This window comes from Rhinolophus ferrumequinum (assembly GCF_004115265.2).
Source record: "Rhinolophus ferrumequinum isolate MPI-CBG mRhiFer1 chromosome 15 unlocalized genomic scaffold, mRhiFer1_v1.p scaffold_54_arrow_ctg1_1, whole genome shotgun sequence".
Classification (NCBI taxonomy): domain Eukaryota; kingdom Metazoa; phylum Chordata; class Mammalia; order Chiroptera; family Rhinolophidae; genus Rhinolophus; species Rhinolophus ferrumequinum.
This window is the reverse complement of record NW_022680357.1, coordinates 10,361,358-10,378,371: the sequence shown is the minus strand read 5'-3', so window position 1 is coordinate 10,378,371 and position 17,014 is coordinate 10,361,358. Positions and strand designations below refer to the sequence as shown.

Below are 17,014 nucleotides of genomic sequence, written 5' to 3'. Positions count from 1 at the left end.
TTGAGCTGTATTTCCTATGCCATAAAATTCACCTTCGCTGTGTCTTTTACACGATGACTTAATTCACAACCCTGACGTACTGGAAGATTTCTCCCAGACGCCTGCCTTCCTGGGCTGAGGGCGACAGTCCAGGTCATCCAGACCCCACGACCTCTGCCGTCCCCGGCCGACGCTGCGTGCCAGTGACCGTTTATGATCTTGAATCAAATCTTCCCACACCCTGCCTGCTTAGCTCATTTATGTTACTTCCTGGCTCCACAGCCATCTGAATTCACAAGACTCACATAAACACTTACTTTGAATTATACTTCTGTAGGCTAATGTGGCTGGCGAGTCTGGCGCGTCAATCAGAAAGGACCGGCCTTCATCACAACTCTTCCCTTAAAGAAACAGATGAAAGAAAATTAAATCCCTGAAGAAAGCACAGTGGCAACATGAACTTGGGGCTCTTTCTGTGCTTATGACGTTAAGATCTTGAGCCCACTGCACTCGTAATGAAGAACAAAGCCAGGAAGAACACTGGGGGTCTCAAAGGACCTCACCTGTCTCCTCTCCGTCCAGCGGGGACCTCGGCTAGCATTTCAACATGGCTCTGACCCTCCCCTGCCCAATGGTCTTTAGTGTGTGTGCCTACGAGTCATCTGGGTGGTGTATGGCAAATACAGGCTCAAGGGTCCCACAGGAAACAGAGTCAGCAACCCCTGGGTGGGCCCAGGGACCTGCCTTTTAAAAGATTAGTGCGTTCTTTTGAATAAAAAGTTAATAAATGCATATGGTGAAAAGGCATGGAATACAAAAGGTTATAGCATGACAGTGGGCCCAAAAGAGGCTACCAGTGTTTCAGATGTCTTTGTAGAATGTGTGTGTGTAACTATGGCACATGGCTGCACACACATACTCTATACTGAGGAAAACCCAACATGAATGGGAGGGTCCAATTCTCGTGTTCTGCCCATTGCTTTTCCACGTATAATTTCATCTTGAAGGTCATTCCACATTGCTACCGATCCGCTGCTAGTCTTTCCCAAGACCGTCCACTCCAGGGTCCTCTTACGATATGCAGGTTGTTTGTGGGACATGTCACCTCAGCTCCCAGGTGAGCACGAGGCAGGGGGTGGGTGTTGGTCTCACCTCCTCTGTCGGCTCTGCCCACCCCACTCCAGGGTGCCCCTGCGGTCGGCTTCCCCACCACTCCTCCCCAGATGCTGAGCACTGCTGGACAAGCAGGACTGCTGGTTCCACTACCCACAGCTGCTCCTCAACCTGAGGTGGATGCTGGTGAGGCCAACCGCGGAACTGGCATTGCCTAGATTCCCCAAATGCACTGCCCTGGGGGGCAGGGAAACCTGAGCGAGGGAAGGAGCGCAGAGTGAGAAGGGGATGGAAGGGGTGCAGCTACCATGGGGACATGGTGCAAGCAGCTAGGGAAGCCCCTAAGTTCACGGGAGCTGGACCAGGTCTGGGAAGTACAGGTCCCAGAACAGTCTCCTAAGGGTCCCTTTGCTCCTTTCCCAGCGCCCTCCCTGCCCCCTGGCATCTCCCTGACCAATCTCTCCTACCCCCAACCACCCGTCCTCCCTGAGGTCTGCCTGCTTCCTCGGCTACCTGCCCACCTGTTTCACTGCTTCTCTCAGCTGGAAGGTGAGCTCCTGGATGGTGGGCCCAGGAGCCAATGCCCCAGTCTTGAGTTATGCTGGTGGTGACTGAGCGGGGCGTGAGGCCCCACTTGGCGACAGAATCGGGGTGTTTAGACTCACCCACCTATGTGTGGGTCCAGAGGCACTTTGCCGAGTAGAGGGATCTTCAGATCCTGGCACATGACCTCTGCACCCCCGGTCGTTGGCGGGAATATCTGAGATTCTTTCTGTGAGGCAAATTAAAAGGGGGATGCATCATAACTTTGTTTTAGAATCATAAGGATGGACCACATTTTAAAGAAACTTAAAAAACCCACGGTACTCTGAATGGGAAACACTATCACAAGGGCTTGCATGAAATCAGCAAGAGAGGATTTTAATGATGATCCCATTTCCAGGAATGATGGGGAGAGCAGAACCAGCTGCGCGGAGACCCCTTCCCACTTCCTCAACTGCGGGAGGAGGGCTTGGTCAGACCGAACGCTCACCTTACACTTGGGGCAGATGAAGCCGCTCATGTTCTCCACCACCCCGATGACGGGCACCTTCACCTTGTGACAGAAGTTGATTTCTTTCCGGACATCCTGGAGGGACACCTCCTATCAACGTTCAAAAGACAGTTGTTTCAAAGTCAAAGTACAAGAAAGGGAGCGTCAGTGTGGCCGAGGGCAGTTGCAGTGCTGTGGATTTTCTATCATAAAGCCTTAGAGATGTGTGCCATTCATTCAGTATTTATTTAGTGCTGACTATGGGCTAAGCTCTGTTCCGGGAGCTATTTCCTTCAAAACCCCAATAGAATAGGGGTGGCCAGATGGCTCAGTTGGTTAAAGTGTGGGCTCTGAGCAACAGGGTTGCCAGTTCGATTCCCACATGGGCCAGTGAGCTGCGCTCTCCACAACTAGACTGAAGACAACGAGCTGCTGCTGAGCTTCCGGAAGGGTGGCCGGATGGCTCAGTTGGTTAGAGCGCGAGCTCTCAACAAGGTTGCCGGTTCAATTCCCACGTGGGATGGTGGGCTGCGCCCCCTGCAATTAAAGATTGAAAACGGCAACTGGACTTGGAGCTGAGCTGCGCCCTCCACAACTAGACTGAAGGACAACGACTTGGAGCTGATGGGCCCTGGAGAAACACACTGTTCCCCGATAAAATTAAAAACAAAACAAAAAAACAAACCAACAAAAACCCCTGAAAGAATAAACCTGAAGAGCCTAATGTCAAACATCCAATGAATCTGTACAAAAGGTGACTTTTAACGTAGCTGGATGTCTACTTTCTCGTTCACACACTACGCTGTGCCAAAGTATACACTGTTTTCTAGGTCAGGGGATGGCAGATGAGGGCCTGTGGGCTACACTGGGCTGGCTGCCTGTTTGTGTAAAGTCCTTTGGGAACACAGCTATGCCCGTTCCTCTACATAACTGTCACCTCTGGTAGCTTTCGTCCCACAATGGCATAGCTGAGTGGCTATGGCAGACACTGTGATTCCCAAAGCCAAAAAATATTCACTATCTGGGCTTTTACAGAAAAAGTTTGCTGAACTCTGATCTAAATTATTATGAACACAAACAACCTGATGGAGAAAACGAGGGATATTAGCATCCTTGGACCACGTCACAGTCACTGCTGAACTCTCTGCACTTGACGGCGTGAGTACTGTGTATGATCGGGGCTTTGTACTCTCCCTCCTCCCCATTCAATGTTACTGCAGACACGGGTGTCCTCGCTTGCTGTTGTCAAGTATGGCTACTCTTCAGCATGTGTGGCTTTAACATTCCCGGGCTCCCAAAGGATCAGAGCTTCGAGTCATCTCTTTTTCTGAGACACACATTTGGCTCTCGACCTCTTGGAGGCCGGGGAACAGACAAGGCATTTAGCTAGAAAGTAAACTGGCTACAAATTAGTCTGTGCATCTCACTGCACCTCTGTGGTTCTCTCCTTGGGGTCCTGTAATAAAAGCCTTGCAGCTTCATCAAAAATGACCGTCCCCAAAAGCCACCTGCCTGTGCCTGTGCCAGATGTGAAGGGCTCTGAGAAAGGAGGTGTCCCTCGCCTGAAGCCACATTTTCCAGAGAGGTTCTGTACAAAGGGCACACATGTGGAGCACGCTCCCACGGCTTCCTTCCTGGAAAGGGCCAGCATCTTCTCGGTCTGTCCCCTTTTCTTAAACCCTAGGGGGACCCTATGTTTCCTTTCGCAACAAATGTCATATTGGAGAAGCTACCTTGTGCCAGCTACATTTCCGTTATTGTTTTGCAACAGACTTTATTTTTAGAGCAACTGTATGTTCACAGCAAAACTGAGCGGAAAGTACAGAGACTTCCCATACGCCACACACGAAAAACCTCTCCCACCATCAACATCCCGAGTGGCACATTCCAACTCGATAGTTTTCCTTTTAGGTATTTTCGGTGGCACCTACTCTTGATGGTACTGCTGGTCTAGAGGGCCCCAACCACTTTTTAAAAATTCCGTAGGAAACTCTCCTAAGGATGAATCCATCTTCTCTCCACCGCCAGCCTCGGGCCAGGTGCGCCCAGCCCCAAGCCACCTAAATGGTGTCCTGCCCCGCACACGCCCCCAGCGTCTTTCTACACAGGGCACCAGAGTGAGCTGACAGACACGAATCCTGTCCGCCCAACCCCCAAGTGTGGCACCGTCACGTGGCCTGCTGTGCCTGTCACACCACTGGCAGCACAGGTGTGTCTAGCACCCGAGCTCCCCAGTGAACCATGAGGGAGGACCCGTCTACAGCACCATGGCGCCTGGCCCAAGGCCTACACGTAGCAGGTGCTCAGTGAGGGTGAAAGAGGAGGGGTCCCACTGACTGGTTCAGAGGAAGACGAAAATGTACCCCCTTTTGGGTGGCCGGTTGGCTCAACTGGTTAGAGTGCAGTGCTCATAACACCCAGGTCCCTGGTTCGATTCCCACATGGGCCAGTGAGCTGCACCCTCCGCAACTACAGTGAAAACAACTTGACTCGGAGCTGATGGGTCCTGGAAAAATACACTGTTCCCTAATATTCCCCAATAAAAAAATTTAAAAATAAATAAATAAATAAACCCCTTTCTTGTGCTTCTTAGGAGTGAAGAAAGCATAACTGAAGAGAATCATCTGTTGGTTTCTTGGGACCCTTCAGATCAGTGGCAATAATACTAAAGCACATCTCAGACCCAATTGCATTTGTTCCCTGTTGGATCTACTAAGTTTCCGCTCAGCACAGCCCCTATGTGGCTGGCATGGAAGGAGCTGTCCAGGACCACAGCAGCTTATCCAGAAATCCCCGTTTATGCCCCAGGCTGGTTCTGTGGAAACCTGGGGAGCCTTCCTGAATTGTTCTGAAACACAATGGAAGGAGCACGGTGGCTTGTGGGGACCCGACGTATGAGCACGGTGAGAACGACGTGAGCACGAGGACAGTCTGAGTTGTAGCAGCACCACCGCAGCGCAGTTTGGATCCTGCTCCCTCCGCATGCGCTCACCTGAGGGGTGGTGATGACCACCGCCCCGTCGATGTGTGCCGCCGCCAGGTACTGCACGGCCGACAGGTGCTCGTCTGACGTCCCGGGCGGGGTGTCCACAATGAGGTAGTCAACCTCTCCCCAGTCCACGTCGCGGAGGAACTGCTTGATCATGCCTGCAGAAAAGAACCTGCCTGAGGCCTTTTCCCTTCTCCCGCTGCTGTTCTCAGGACTCCTTACAGAAGCACAGTGTGATCTCTATTACGGTCGGTCTGGACTGCAAAGCAGTGCTGTGTAGCAGCGTCTGGAGACATTTCTGGGTGCCATGACTAGGGTCGAGTACTAGGGTGCATCTAGCGCATAGAGGCCGGGGTGCCCCTACAGTGTAGAGCACAGCCCTCCCCTCCCCTAACCAACAATTATCTGGCCCAAAATGTCAATAGTGCTGAGTTTGAGGAACCTTGCCCCAAATGACACTGGCATTGTCACCCTAAGTCGCGGTGCCCAATCTACCTGCTATCAGTTTTACCTCACACACTTCTCTCTGCACCAATAAGCCACTACAAAACCACAATACGAATAATTTCAGGGTTGTATAGGTTTTCAGAAGAGAAAAAACCCATAGTAGATACTAAAATTTGTAATGGGAAGTGGTATTTCTATTAGCTGTCTTCAACCAGTGAAGAAAGAGGCACCTGGGGGCTTAAAAATACTGCCCTACAGAGCCCAGTACGGTCACTGCGGTCCTCTTGACAGGACAGGACGCAAAGGAAGCCCACAGCAGTTCTGCCCTCGGGAGAACGCAATGAAAGGTAGGAAGCAGAGCGGCCAACCGTTTTTCTTTGGTCCCCTCCAGATAACGGCGTCATCGGGGCTGCTGAGCAAGAAACCCACCGACATCACCCCCAGGTTGTCTTCTAGGAACTGGAGAGGATGAGGCAAGAAACATTTTACTTAAAAGCCATTTTGGGGGCAAATTTACCATGTGACCTATGAGTATATTCACTCTTTGAATCTTCAAATCACTTTTTGGGGAAAAAAACCAAGCTTACCATATTGAGGGACTAGCAAGAGGTACTACTTACGGCCCGATGACACTCACCTGCGCTGGAATAATGAGGACCATCTCCTTAACTGTCTTAACCTGCGCTGGCAAACTATGGCCCCCGGGGCAAATCGGGCCCACCATCGGTTTTGGCACATAAAGTTTTCTTGGAATACAGCCATGGTCACTCATTTACATATTACTGCTTTCAAGCTACAATGACGGGTAGAGTATGGCCCACAAATGGAGGATATTTACTGTCTAATCCTTTACAGAAATGGTTTGCCAATCCCTGGCCTTAACTGTATTCCCTGGGCCTAGAAAAGAACCTTGATAAATATCTGTTGACTGATGAACTGTGCTGCCAACCCACCACACAGCCACTACGCACACAAGGCCTGTCACCCCCTACCTGGAAAATAAGGCACAGAGGTGAAAACTCACCACGGGAGACCAGCCTGAGCCGCTCTGGTGAACCTGTGTGAAAATGGGCATCGAAGTTCACTTGTAAATTCAGCACCCTGCTTACACTTCATACACAAACTTTTCACAGCAAGAAGACAGTTTTATAAAATACAATTCATTGTCTACAATTCTACCACTAAATTCTTATCAGGGAGTGAGCAGCTAGGGGAGTAATGGAAACTATAATTCAAAACCCTTTTCCCTCACCTAGCTGAATTATTTTGAAACTCTGCTTAGATATCTAGTCAGAGAACCAAAGTTACCTGAGGTCAAATATAATCTGGGGGCTGAGGTATCCTCAAAGAGGGAGAAATCGGTTGGGGGTTGTTGAGAAAAATGCAGATAACTGTGGAGTAGTGAGGTTGCCTCTACAAGTGCAGGAATGAAGGAAATACCTTTAGTGAGCCAGGTGAGACAGCACCTGCCCTGTCAGTGGCCTGAGCTTCGGCTCTGGCCTGCTGACCCCAGGGGGGCAAAAACTGGGAGGCGGGGTGTCAAGGGGAAGCTCACTGGGGCTACTTCAAGATTCAAACTCTTTCCCTCAGTAGGTGTTCAACTCAGCATGGCCGCTTTGTCTCAAAGCTAGAACTTAGGCAACTCCCAATTATACATCAATCTTAGAAATTAGAGCAATGTAGGAGCCAAAAGGGAAGGTCTATTTCTCTTGACGAAGTCTTACTTTTTAAAAAAGCTCTATTAAGATGTAATTCACATACCACACAATTCACCTATTTAAAGCGTACAATGCAATGGCTTTCAGGATAGTCACAGAATTACACATCCATCGCCACAATCAATTGTAGAATGTTTTCATTACTCCAAGAAGATACCCTGCACCTCTTAACTGTCACCCCCAATCCCTACCCTTCCCTCCACTACTAGGTGACCACGGATCTACTCTCTGTCTCTATAGATGTGCCTGTTGCAGACATTCCGTCCCAATGCAATCACATAACATGTGGTCCTTTGTGTCTGGCTGTCTTACTTATCCTCGTCCTTGAAGTCCCTGGTCTTAAAAAAGGGGGAAACGTGATGAGCCAATAGTGTAGAAAATAAAATAGTGGACACTCTCACCATTTAAACATTTTGATTTTTATAAAATACTGATGTACTGGTACAGTAACTAGTATATGCGTGTAACTTGCAAGTAAGTAAGTGTGCACTCCTACTGTGAGCACGTGCTGCAAAGCTTGTCACCCATGGCTGTGTGGCCACAGACGCTTGATCCTGCACTTGACCTGACCCTGCGTGGCATCATATCCCTTCCCAAGCCCTGAGCGGAGCCCCCACAAACAGGCGCCATTTGCCTCTGGCTACTCTCCACCACCCTCCCCGCCACATTCTACCCCAGCCCCACTGGCTACTTTGCTGAGGACATGAGGACACTCCCCTCAGGGCTCCTGTTCTTGCTCCCTCAGCCAAGAAGGTTCTTTCCCAGCTCTCCACAGCAGGGTGCCCCGGACCACCCGCTCCCAAAGAGCAGCTCTCCCTGCCTGCCCTGCCCCACCCTGCCTGTCCCCTTCCCCTGCTGCAGTTTTTTTATTTTCATTGATCATCTGTCCCTTCCCATGAGGGCTGGGGTCTTTCTCCGCCTGGCTCACTATGTACCCCAACACCCAGAATAGTTCCGGCACTTAAGAACAAAGCCATCTTGACAGCCCCGGCACAGCCTAGCCTCCAGCCCAGCTTCGAAGCACCGCCCTTGGAGAACCCTTCCCTCGACTTCTTCTTCCCACTCAGAAGGCGAGACCAGCACCTGCACAGACTGCTGGGGCCCTGCCCCCACCCCACCCCACCCCACGTCACTCGCCTGCTTCACAGTCTCAGTTCCCCAGATGTAACCACAGGGCAGAAACATTCCCTGTCTTCCAGGGCACAAACCCCCAGCCACCCTGGTCTAGCTTTCCCAGTCAGAGCTAAGTTTTTGTACCCTACTTCTGCATTTTACTTGCTGTTTCCCTTCCCCTCTGAGAAGGCTTTGAAACCAGTACTTCTCAAATGGTTTGGATGAACTTTATATATAATCCCACCCCCCAAATTCACAGCTGTTGTTAGAGTAGACAGACGGACTAGCGAACATTTACCTGGTTTCATCGTGTCCCCATAAAAATGCATGGGCTCTGCTGACCCCTTTGTTTAGGCCGAGCGATTCATAATATGTTTTCTGTGAGAGACCACTTTCTGTGTTCTGTAATACAGCTCTTACCTGTTCTCCTTCCAATCCCATTATCTTTGGAATTGACGGCCCGCATATATCAATGTCTAGAAGAGCAACCTGGGGAACAAGAAGACACCAGAGCACTGACATAACTGAATATACAATCCTCCAGATACACACAGTTAGGAAGGGCACAGGACTTGAGAAAAAGGAGGGAGGGGAGAAGACGGAAAGAAACTGGGTCAAATGTGGACCAAGTGGAACTTTCTCACGAGGGAGAGTTACAACATTTATCCTCCCGGCCCCGGAGACACAGTCCAAGACGCCTAAAGAGAACTTGGCAAAGTACATCAACACTCTCCACCCCCAAGTCTGGCCTAGCTCCAGGGTGATCTTATGGACTTGGGTGTCAGGTCACTTGGGAATTCAGGGCTTGGCACTGTTTACTTGGCCCTTACCATGTACCTGGGGAGTGGGTATCGCGATCTCTGCTCTACAGAAGAGGACCCTGAGGTTCAGAGGGGCCCAGTGACTTGTTCGATGACGAGGAGCAGAGCTAGGACAGAAACCGAGGTCTCCCAAATCAACGCCAGGGCTCTCTGCACCATCCCACGGGGCCTGGTGAGGAGGGCCAGAGTGGGCCCTCTAGCTGAGCTCTGACCAAGTCCCACTTTCCTGTGATCCTGAAGGTTAATAACTGATTAGGCTCAACGTCCAGAAAAGAAAATGCAAATAAGGGGGAAATTTAGAAAAGCTCTGTGCTAGTGGCAAGTGCAGCTTGGGATGACTCCCTCCACCCCAAACACCCTGCTCTCCCCATGGGATGAATGAGGTCTGAGACGGCCTTCCAGAACCTGCTCAGGAGCCAGCTGGTACTCATCTTGAAAGCTCTAATGTCCTGGATCCAAAGTGCAGCGCCTTTGGGTAACTTTTTAACTTGCCCCAAATTCGCTTGTTTCCTTCTTCAATCCTTTCAACCACCACCAACCTCCTACTTCCTCACACACACTCTCAGACCCGTGGTCAGGCAAGCGTTCCATACATCTGACCGGCCGTTTGCCTCAAGCGCCCTCTGCTGGACTACGCGGGGAGTGCAACAGAATGACAATTGGACAACCTCACATCCTTGGCCTTCCTGATCTGGGTACTTGGGGACAGATGTGTTAATAATCCACAGACATTTTACATCAGAGCCCCACGATTTAGGCAGGCTTCTGTCAATACTCTCAGCTTTCTAGCCTGGTCTCCATGTTCTTTTGGGAACAATTTAATCAGTTTCCTTTTGAGGCATTACACTCCCCACAAACAAGAGGGTGAATCTTTAAGGGAAACGATGCAAAGATGCAAAACAGATCACATGCACTCACTCCCATGGTGGTACCTGAAAAGGCTGTGACACGTTCCTGCTATCAGATCTCTGGAGTGGCCCTGTGTCCTGTCCCTTCCAGACTTCCTGTTGATCCTGTCACTGTCCCCAATATCTGTCCAGTTAATTCACTTTCTGCTCAAGTTAAGCCAGAGAACTCTAGCTGAGAGAAACCTGCCTGCATTAATCCTCACCAGGGCCTCTGCAGAAGGTCCTAACAGCCTGATGGGAAGAGTAGGCGCCTTGCCACACCTCTCCCAACCAGAAGGTGATGCAGCAGGATGGATCCCAACTTCCCCTTAAGAAGAGGTCACGGGGAAGTGGGCTCTAGTCCGAAGTCTTGCCTCTCCGAGGCTGTGTCACTTTGCACAAACTGCTTCTCCTCCCCCAGCCCCATCTGTCTGAGCTTCTCATCTGTGAACAAGTGATTCGGGGATGGTTAGGCCCCTTCCACCTCTGGAGTCTACGAGCCCTAGAGATGGGCCTAAAAGCTCTACAGTCCTGAAGCACCCAGCGTAAACCTTTCAATCGTAAGAGTTCGCCCTTCAGCTCCCAAAGCATGACAGTAAATTGGTAGTTTATGGGAGTTGGTGACTTCCGCAGTGGAAAGATGGCACGGGATTCTTTGATCACAGCTCAGGGCTCCTCTGCCTCCCTTCATCACAACTTACACGTCTCCCATGATTAGTCAGGGGTGTTTCCTAATTTTGCTGCCTCAATTCAAGACCTTTTGCAAATGAGCTGTCAGACACCTGCCTACCTTGAGCTCTAACACCGAACAGCCTTGCTCAGAGGTAGCACTGAGCTTCGCCAATGGCGGGCAGGAAAGAATGTGTGCCTCTTGACTGTAATTAACAAGACACTCCGAGTGTTTACTATGTGCCGCCACTGTGCACCTTCTGGAGACGGGATGTGTTCAGTCACGAGTTAGGTCTGCCGCGGGAATACACTGTCCTGAGTGCTGACTCACTTCTTTAAAGCACACTGCAGAAAGCAAGCCAGCTTATCTAGCCATATTTATTTCCACACTGGATGGTGTGCTTTCCTTCAGCATACTGCAAAGTCTGGACATGTGTACAGTGGGGACTTCCAAACATAATTATATGGAAGGGTAATTATACGTCAATAGCTGTCTACTCACACGTGGTTCCTTACAACTGGCCTGGTTAAAGCCCATCTCCAGAGAGCTGTGGAGAATATGCTTGACAGCTTCTAAAAGCAACGATTATTCTGGGTAATCTGGATAATCTGAGAAAACAGATTTCTTGGCCAGCCAACTGGCCAATACAAATCTGACCCTCAAATGGCAAGAGACTATTGACTAACAGAAGAACGAATTGACAAGTATATATTGAATGTGCCCCCCACTCATCAGTCCCCATCACACCCCAGAGCCCGCCTTCTCCAAGCCCAGCTGTCCTCCCAGTAGTCTCTCCCTTTCCCCAAATCCCTAGAACACATCTTGGATGATGGATACCAGATTCCAGAGAAGCCCACGTCAGCCATGTAGGCCAGTGAGTAGCTGCGGCATCACAAAATGATCAGAAGAGAAATGAGGGGTAAGGCAGAATTGTGAGACCCAGTAGATGACAGGGACACCACGCTTCATAGATCGTGAAGAACGACCTAGTCCACCCTCTTCACTGTCCCAAGAAGGCTGTGGCCTGCCCAAGGTTTCAATTCTCCAAAGATGCTCTTGCCCAGCCAGCACTGGTGCTTTTGGTGTTACAAACCAAACCAGGGGCCAGCAAACTACAGCCAGAGGCCAAATCCAGCCTGCCACTTGTTTTTGTACAGCCCACAAGGTTATTACAGTTTTAGAGGGTTGGGAAAATAAAAATCAAAACACTACTTTTCTTTTGTGATATGAAAATTATATCAAATTCAAATTTCAGGGACAGTAAAGTTTTATTTGAACATGGCCATGCTCATTGTTTAGATTGTCTATGGCTGCTTTCATGTTTAAGGGCAGAACTGAATAGTTGATGCAGAAACTGGCCTGCAAAGCCTAAGTTTGCCATCTGGCTCTTTACATAAAAAATTTACCAACCGCTGAAGCAAACTCTAATTTTTAATGCAATGATTTAAAAAATGGAGTTCCAGAGTTCTTGCATACATACTGGTGAGGTACCTCATGGGCCACTGTGTGTGTGTGTGTGTGTGTGTAAGGCATATCAGAATGCAGGGCTTTATCTCCGCTGCCCACTGTTGCTGGCTTTATTATTTTTTTTGTGGAGGAAATAAAGTCTCTCTCATGTTAAGATCTTAGGGTGAGCGGCTGGCCCAGTGGCTCAGGCGGTTGGAGCTCCGTGCTCCTAACGCCAAAGGCTTCCGGTTCGATTCCCACATGGGCCAGTGGGCTCTCAACCACAAGGTTGCCGGTTCGACTCCTGCAAGGGATGGTGGGCTGTGCCCCCTGTGACAAACAACGGCAACTGGACCTGGAGCTGAGCTGCGCTCTCCACAACTAAGATTGAAAGGAAAACAACTTGACTTGGAAAAAGTGCTGGAAATACACACTGTTCCCCAATAAAGTCCTGTTCCCCTTCCCCAATAAAATCTTAAAAAAAAAAAAAGAAAATCTTAGGGTGCTATTTCATACTGAAGTAGAATGGTTTACCTTACACAAGTAGGAAGTGCTGAAATTTATCCAGCTTTTAGAGTTTTAAAATATAATAGACAATATGTGGCAGTTTTGAAATTTCAATATTAAACGTACCTCTACAGGTCCCTTCCAGCACTATCTTTTAAAAAGAAAAGCAAACAAAAGTGGAGGACCATTTGTCACGAGTTAGAAAAGAAACATGAAGTGAAAGTGTTAGCCCTCATAGATGAAAATAACTTTCAATATTCAAAATGCACGGAGAGAAAGCCAATTTTCAGAAGTAAATCAATGCATGAAATAAGGCAGGCACATGCAAAGACCATGGAAAGACCTGAAACAGTCACAAATGGCTTTCAACATGAAAATAAAATAGTTTTCTACCTTACACAGAACCCTTCTGCAGGCCCCTAACAGTGCTCTGATGGAGAAAACAGCATTTAGTTGGCAATTCAGTGAGTGGCTAGCAGGCTCTCACCCAGAATGCACACAGCGCCAACACATTACGTCCATAGAGAGGTCCCATTTCAGGAGTCAACGTGCTGGCAGTTGGGTTCTAAGTTGGGTTTACCCATGTCACTCTAGCACTTCTGATACATACACATATATACAGTTTTTTTTAATTGGAATTTTGAGCAAAATTTCTTTTTGGCAAAAAAGGTAGAATGTGTTCTATGTTAAAAACAACAACAAAAAACCCCCCACAAAAATCGAAACCCACAATAGTCATGGTTTTATTAGGTAGAAAACGATAATCACAGTGAATATTACGATATCATTTTGTAAGGTCCAAGCAAAATTATCATGAGTCCCCGTGAATAACCTAATGTATTTAAAAAATCCCAGGTACTACAAATTTCCATTTGCCCTTTTGGGTAAAGAGTTTTTTTTCTTCCTCACCTTACCATGCCTTTTGTTAACACTGAGACCAGAGAGCAGCACTGGGTCCTTTTTCCTGCTCATCTGCTAACCTGGGTAGAAGTGAGTGCAGAGGTCAGCAGGTGTTTTCCTCAAGGGCTAAATAGAAAGCATTTTAGGCTTTGTGGGCAAATCAAGGATACTATGTAGGTGCTTATGTAACAATCTAAAACAACCATTTATAAATGGAAAAGTCATTCTTATTTCACGGGCCATAAAAAGACAGGAGATGGGCTGGGTTTGGCCGTGAGTTGTAGTTTGCAGATCCCTGGCCTAGAAAAAAGCAGAAAGGGGTAGAGAAAGAAGTCTGAACTTAACGTAATAAATCATCAGCAAGCTAAGAGAAATGTACACCTGCCATCCATTTTCATAGCCGCAGAACCCAATGAAACACTTCCTTTCACTGTTTGACTGTTATGTGCTTCCTACTCTGTGCAGGGACTAGATTCAAAGAGGCTGATTCAACTCAGTCTAAGGAAGCATTTCTCCACACGCCATCATGAGCCCTCAGACAGGAGCCTCTCCCAGTTTTTCCCAAGGTCCCACCTGTGTGTTTTCATCCTCCGCCAGGGCATGAGCCAGGTGGGCGCTGAAGGTGCTTTTCCCAACACCGCCTTTTCCAGACAACACCAAGATTTTGTGTTTTACGGTCTTCATTTTCTCTTTGATTTCCTCTACAGCTGCAAAGAAAGCAGTTCAGGTGATGACACCTCTGACTAAATCCCAAATGTCACTCTTCCAATGGGCTAGGAGCTATGTCCTTAGGGCTGTTTCAAGGGATCATGTGTGAAATACCACCTACTCAATGGGAGTAACAAGTGCTACCAAGACAATAAGGCTATTATCACATCTGACCTTTTATTTGTTGGTTTACTTTTTTGTCTCCCCTACTGGAATATAAGCTCCACGAGGGTGGGACTCGGAAGTGTTCACCACTTTATTGCCAAATCCAAACGACAGCTTTGCATATACAGTCATGCGAAGGGGACACGTGCTGAGAAATGTGTTAGACGATTTCGCTCTGCGAACATCGTAGAGTGCACTTACACAAACCTAAATGGTGTGGCCTACCACACACCTAGGCTGTATGATATAGCCTATTGCTCCGAGGATACACGCCTGTACGGCATGTTACTGTACGAAACATGAGATTAAGGCATGCACAAGAGAAGATGATGTAATCAAAAGATAAACATGAGATGTATGGGGCTGCTACCTGTGTCACACGGCGTACTGTTTTACAGCAAAATTTTTTTATAAGTAGAAAGAGTACATTCTAAGACAATAAAGTATAATATACAGTAGTAAACACGTAAACGAGTAACATAGCTATGTATTATCAAATATTTTGTACTGTACATAATTCTATGTGCTGTATTTTTATACGACAGGCAGCACAGTAGGTTTGTTTACACCGGCATCACCACAAACATGTAAGAAATGCTTTATGCTGTAAAGTCAGGACAGCTATGTCACGAGGCGGTAAGAATTTTTCAGCTCCCTTATAATCTTATGGGACCACTGTCACATATGCAGTCCAACACTGACCGAAACTTCGTTATGTGGTGCATGAATGTGGCAGTGATTCCCAACCTGGGGCAACATCTGCCAGGGACATTTGGCAATGTCTGGGGACATTTTTGGCTGTCACAAGGAAGGGGTGCTCTTAGCATGTATTAGGTCGAGGGCAGGGATGCTAAATGTCCAACACTGCTTAGTATAGCCCCCCCGCAACACAAAATGATCCAGCTCCCAACGTCAAGTGCCAAGGTTGAGAAACCCTGACAAAACAGCAAGCACATGACAAGAACCTGTCATTGATGGCTATCACTTATCACACACTTGCTGTGCTTTCACTATTTCACCTTATTTCAAATCCTTCAAACACTGTGAGGTCACTATTTTTCTCCGCAGTATTGATGAGGAAACAGAGGCTCAGAAAGGTGAAGATTCTTGCTTAAGGTAATACTGTTTGCGGGACCCAGGAACCAAACCCAAGTCTCTCTTCGAACTCTTTCAAAACTCTTCTCCCTGCTTTTTAAGTTCCTTTTCGTAGGTTCCCAGAGTCTTCCCCACCCTCCAATTTGTCCCTCATAGCACTCTTTGCTGTGATGATTTATTTGCTTGCTTACTTGGTGATTGTGGGTCTCCCCTATTAAACCAACACCCACTAGAGCAGTTACCTCATCTATCTGTCACCGCTGTATGCCCAGCACAGAGCGCTGTGCCTAGGAACGCGACTGATTAATACATATTTCTGGCCAATGAATGAACGGGAGAATCACTCCTCAAAAGGAAGAAAATTCTGTCCAAAGAAAGCGGATCCAGCCAGGATTTAAGCCCAAACTCCCTGACTTCAAAGTTTTATACCCTATTACCTCTGCTGGTGGCCTCCTCCCTACCTTGTCACTTAGTCACTCAAACCTCTGGCCAGCGCCTCAATCCAGCCGACTTTCTCCCGTGCCCGGTCTCTCTTAAGCTTTGTACTGCATCGTTAACTGATTTCAGGTTTGTTCTCCAAAATGTGTCAAAACTCCACAGAAAATAATTACAGTCTTTATATTTTTAAGTAAATACTGTTAAGGTGCTGCATTTTATTAAAATACGTGGTTACTTTAAAGTATGAAAATTTCCTATTGTCATTCATTCTTGAAAAACACAAAAATATAGAAAAATGTGCATCTGCTGTCCTATACTTCCTTTCTGGAACACTGAGCTCATGGGGTAAAGTCGAGCGCCACAGTCAGCGGCGTGGAAATATGATTCCTCTATAGACCAACGTAGCAGCGAAAATGTTAAGACCTCTTTTGACTCCAAGCGAGTCACTGGTCCTTCAGGCTCCACCCCCATCCCGCCCCTTTTCTCCGAACTAGCCTTTTAAAGGCCCTGCCCCCTCTGGGCTCCGCCTCTGTCACTCATTCCTCAAGTCCCGCCCCTCACTCCTCCCTACTTTTCCACGCCCTGCCTCCTCTGGCCCCGCCCCGGTCACTCATCCTTTAGGTCCCGCCCGCCGTCACCGCCCCATTTCCCCCTACGCCCCGCCTCTTCCGGGCCTTTCAGTTCCCGTTCAGGCCTTGCCCCTTCTTCACCTGGGTCCGGAGCCGCGCCGACTCCAGAAGCGCATAACCGCTGGTTGGGACACCCCTGACATGCGGCCCCTTGTCCCGCCTGGTCGCTGCCGGTCCCGGGACAGTCTGCGCAGAGACAAAATCACACTTAGAGTAACTCCTGTCCCTTCAGCCCCGCCACTCACACACCCTCTGCGCACTCACCGTGGGGCACCTCCTCCATTTTGCCGCCGTAGTCCCCGGAACCTACGCGGTCACCGGAACCCCTCGTTGCGTAGTTCCGCTTCGCGGCACCC

General features: G+C 48.6%; 1 protein-coding gene across 1 annotated transcript in view; it reads right to left on the bottom strand.

Moving 5' to 3' along the window:
* The window catches only part of NUBP1 (NUBP iron-sulfur cluster assembly factor 1, cytosolic), a 17,767-nt gene extending 753 nt beyond the window's left edge, over positions 1-17,014 (bottom strand). Inside the window, exons 1-10 of the mRNA XM_033101621.1 lie at positions 16,923-17,014; positions 16,740-16,844; positions 14,197-14,330; positions 8,813-8,881; positions 6,586-6,618; positions 5,930-6,020; positions 5,118-5,272; positions 2,126-2,236; positions 1,762-1,864; positions 297-380 (exon numbers count right to left, since the gene is read on the bottom strand). Of these exons, the coding sequence (XP_032957512.1) occupies positions 297-380; positions 1,762-1,864; positions 2,126-2,236; positions 5,118-5,272; positions 5,930-6,020; positions 6,586-6,618; positions 8,813-8,881; positions 14,197-14,330; positions 16,740-16,844; positions 16,923-16,941 (904 nt within the window). The 5' untranslated portion in view covers positions 16,942-17,014. The remainder of the gene's footprint in view (positions 1-296; positions 381-1,761; positions 1,865-2,125; positions 2,237-5,117; positions 5,273-5,929; positions 6,021-6,585; positions 6,619-8,812; positions 8,882-14,196; positions 14,331-16,739; positions 16,845-16,922) is intronic.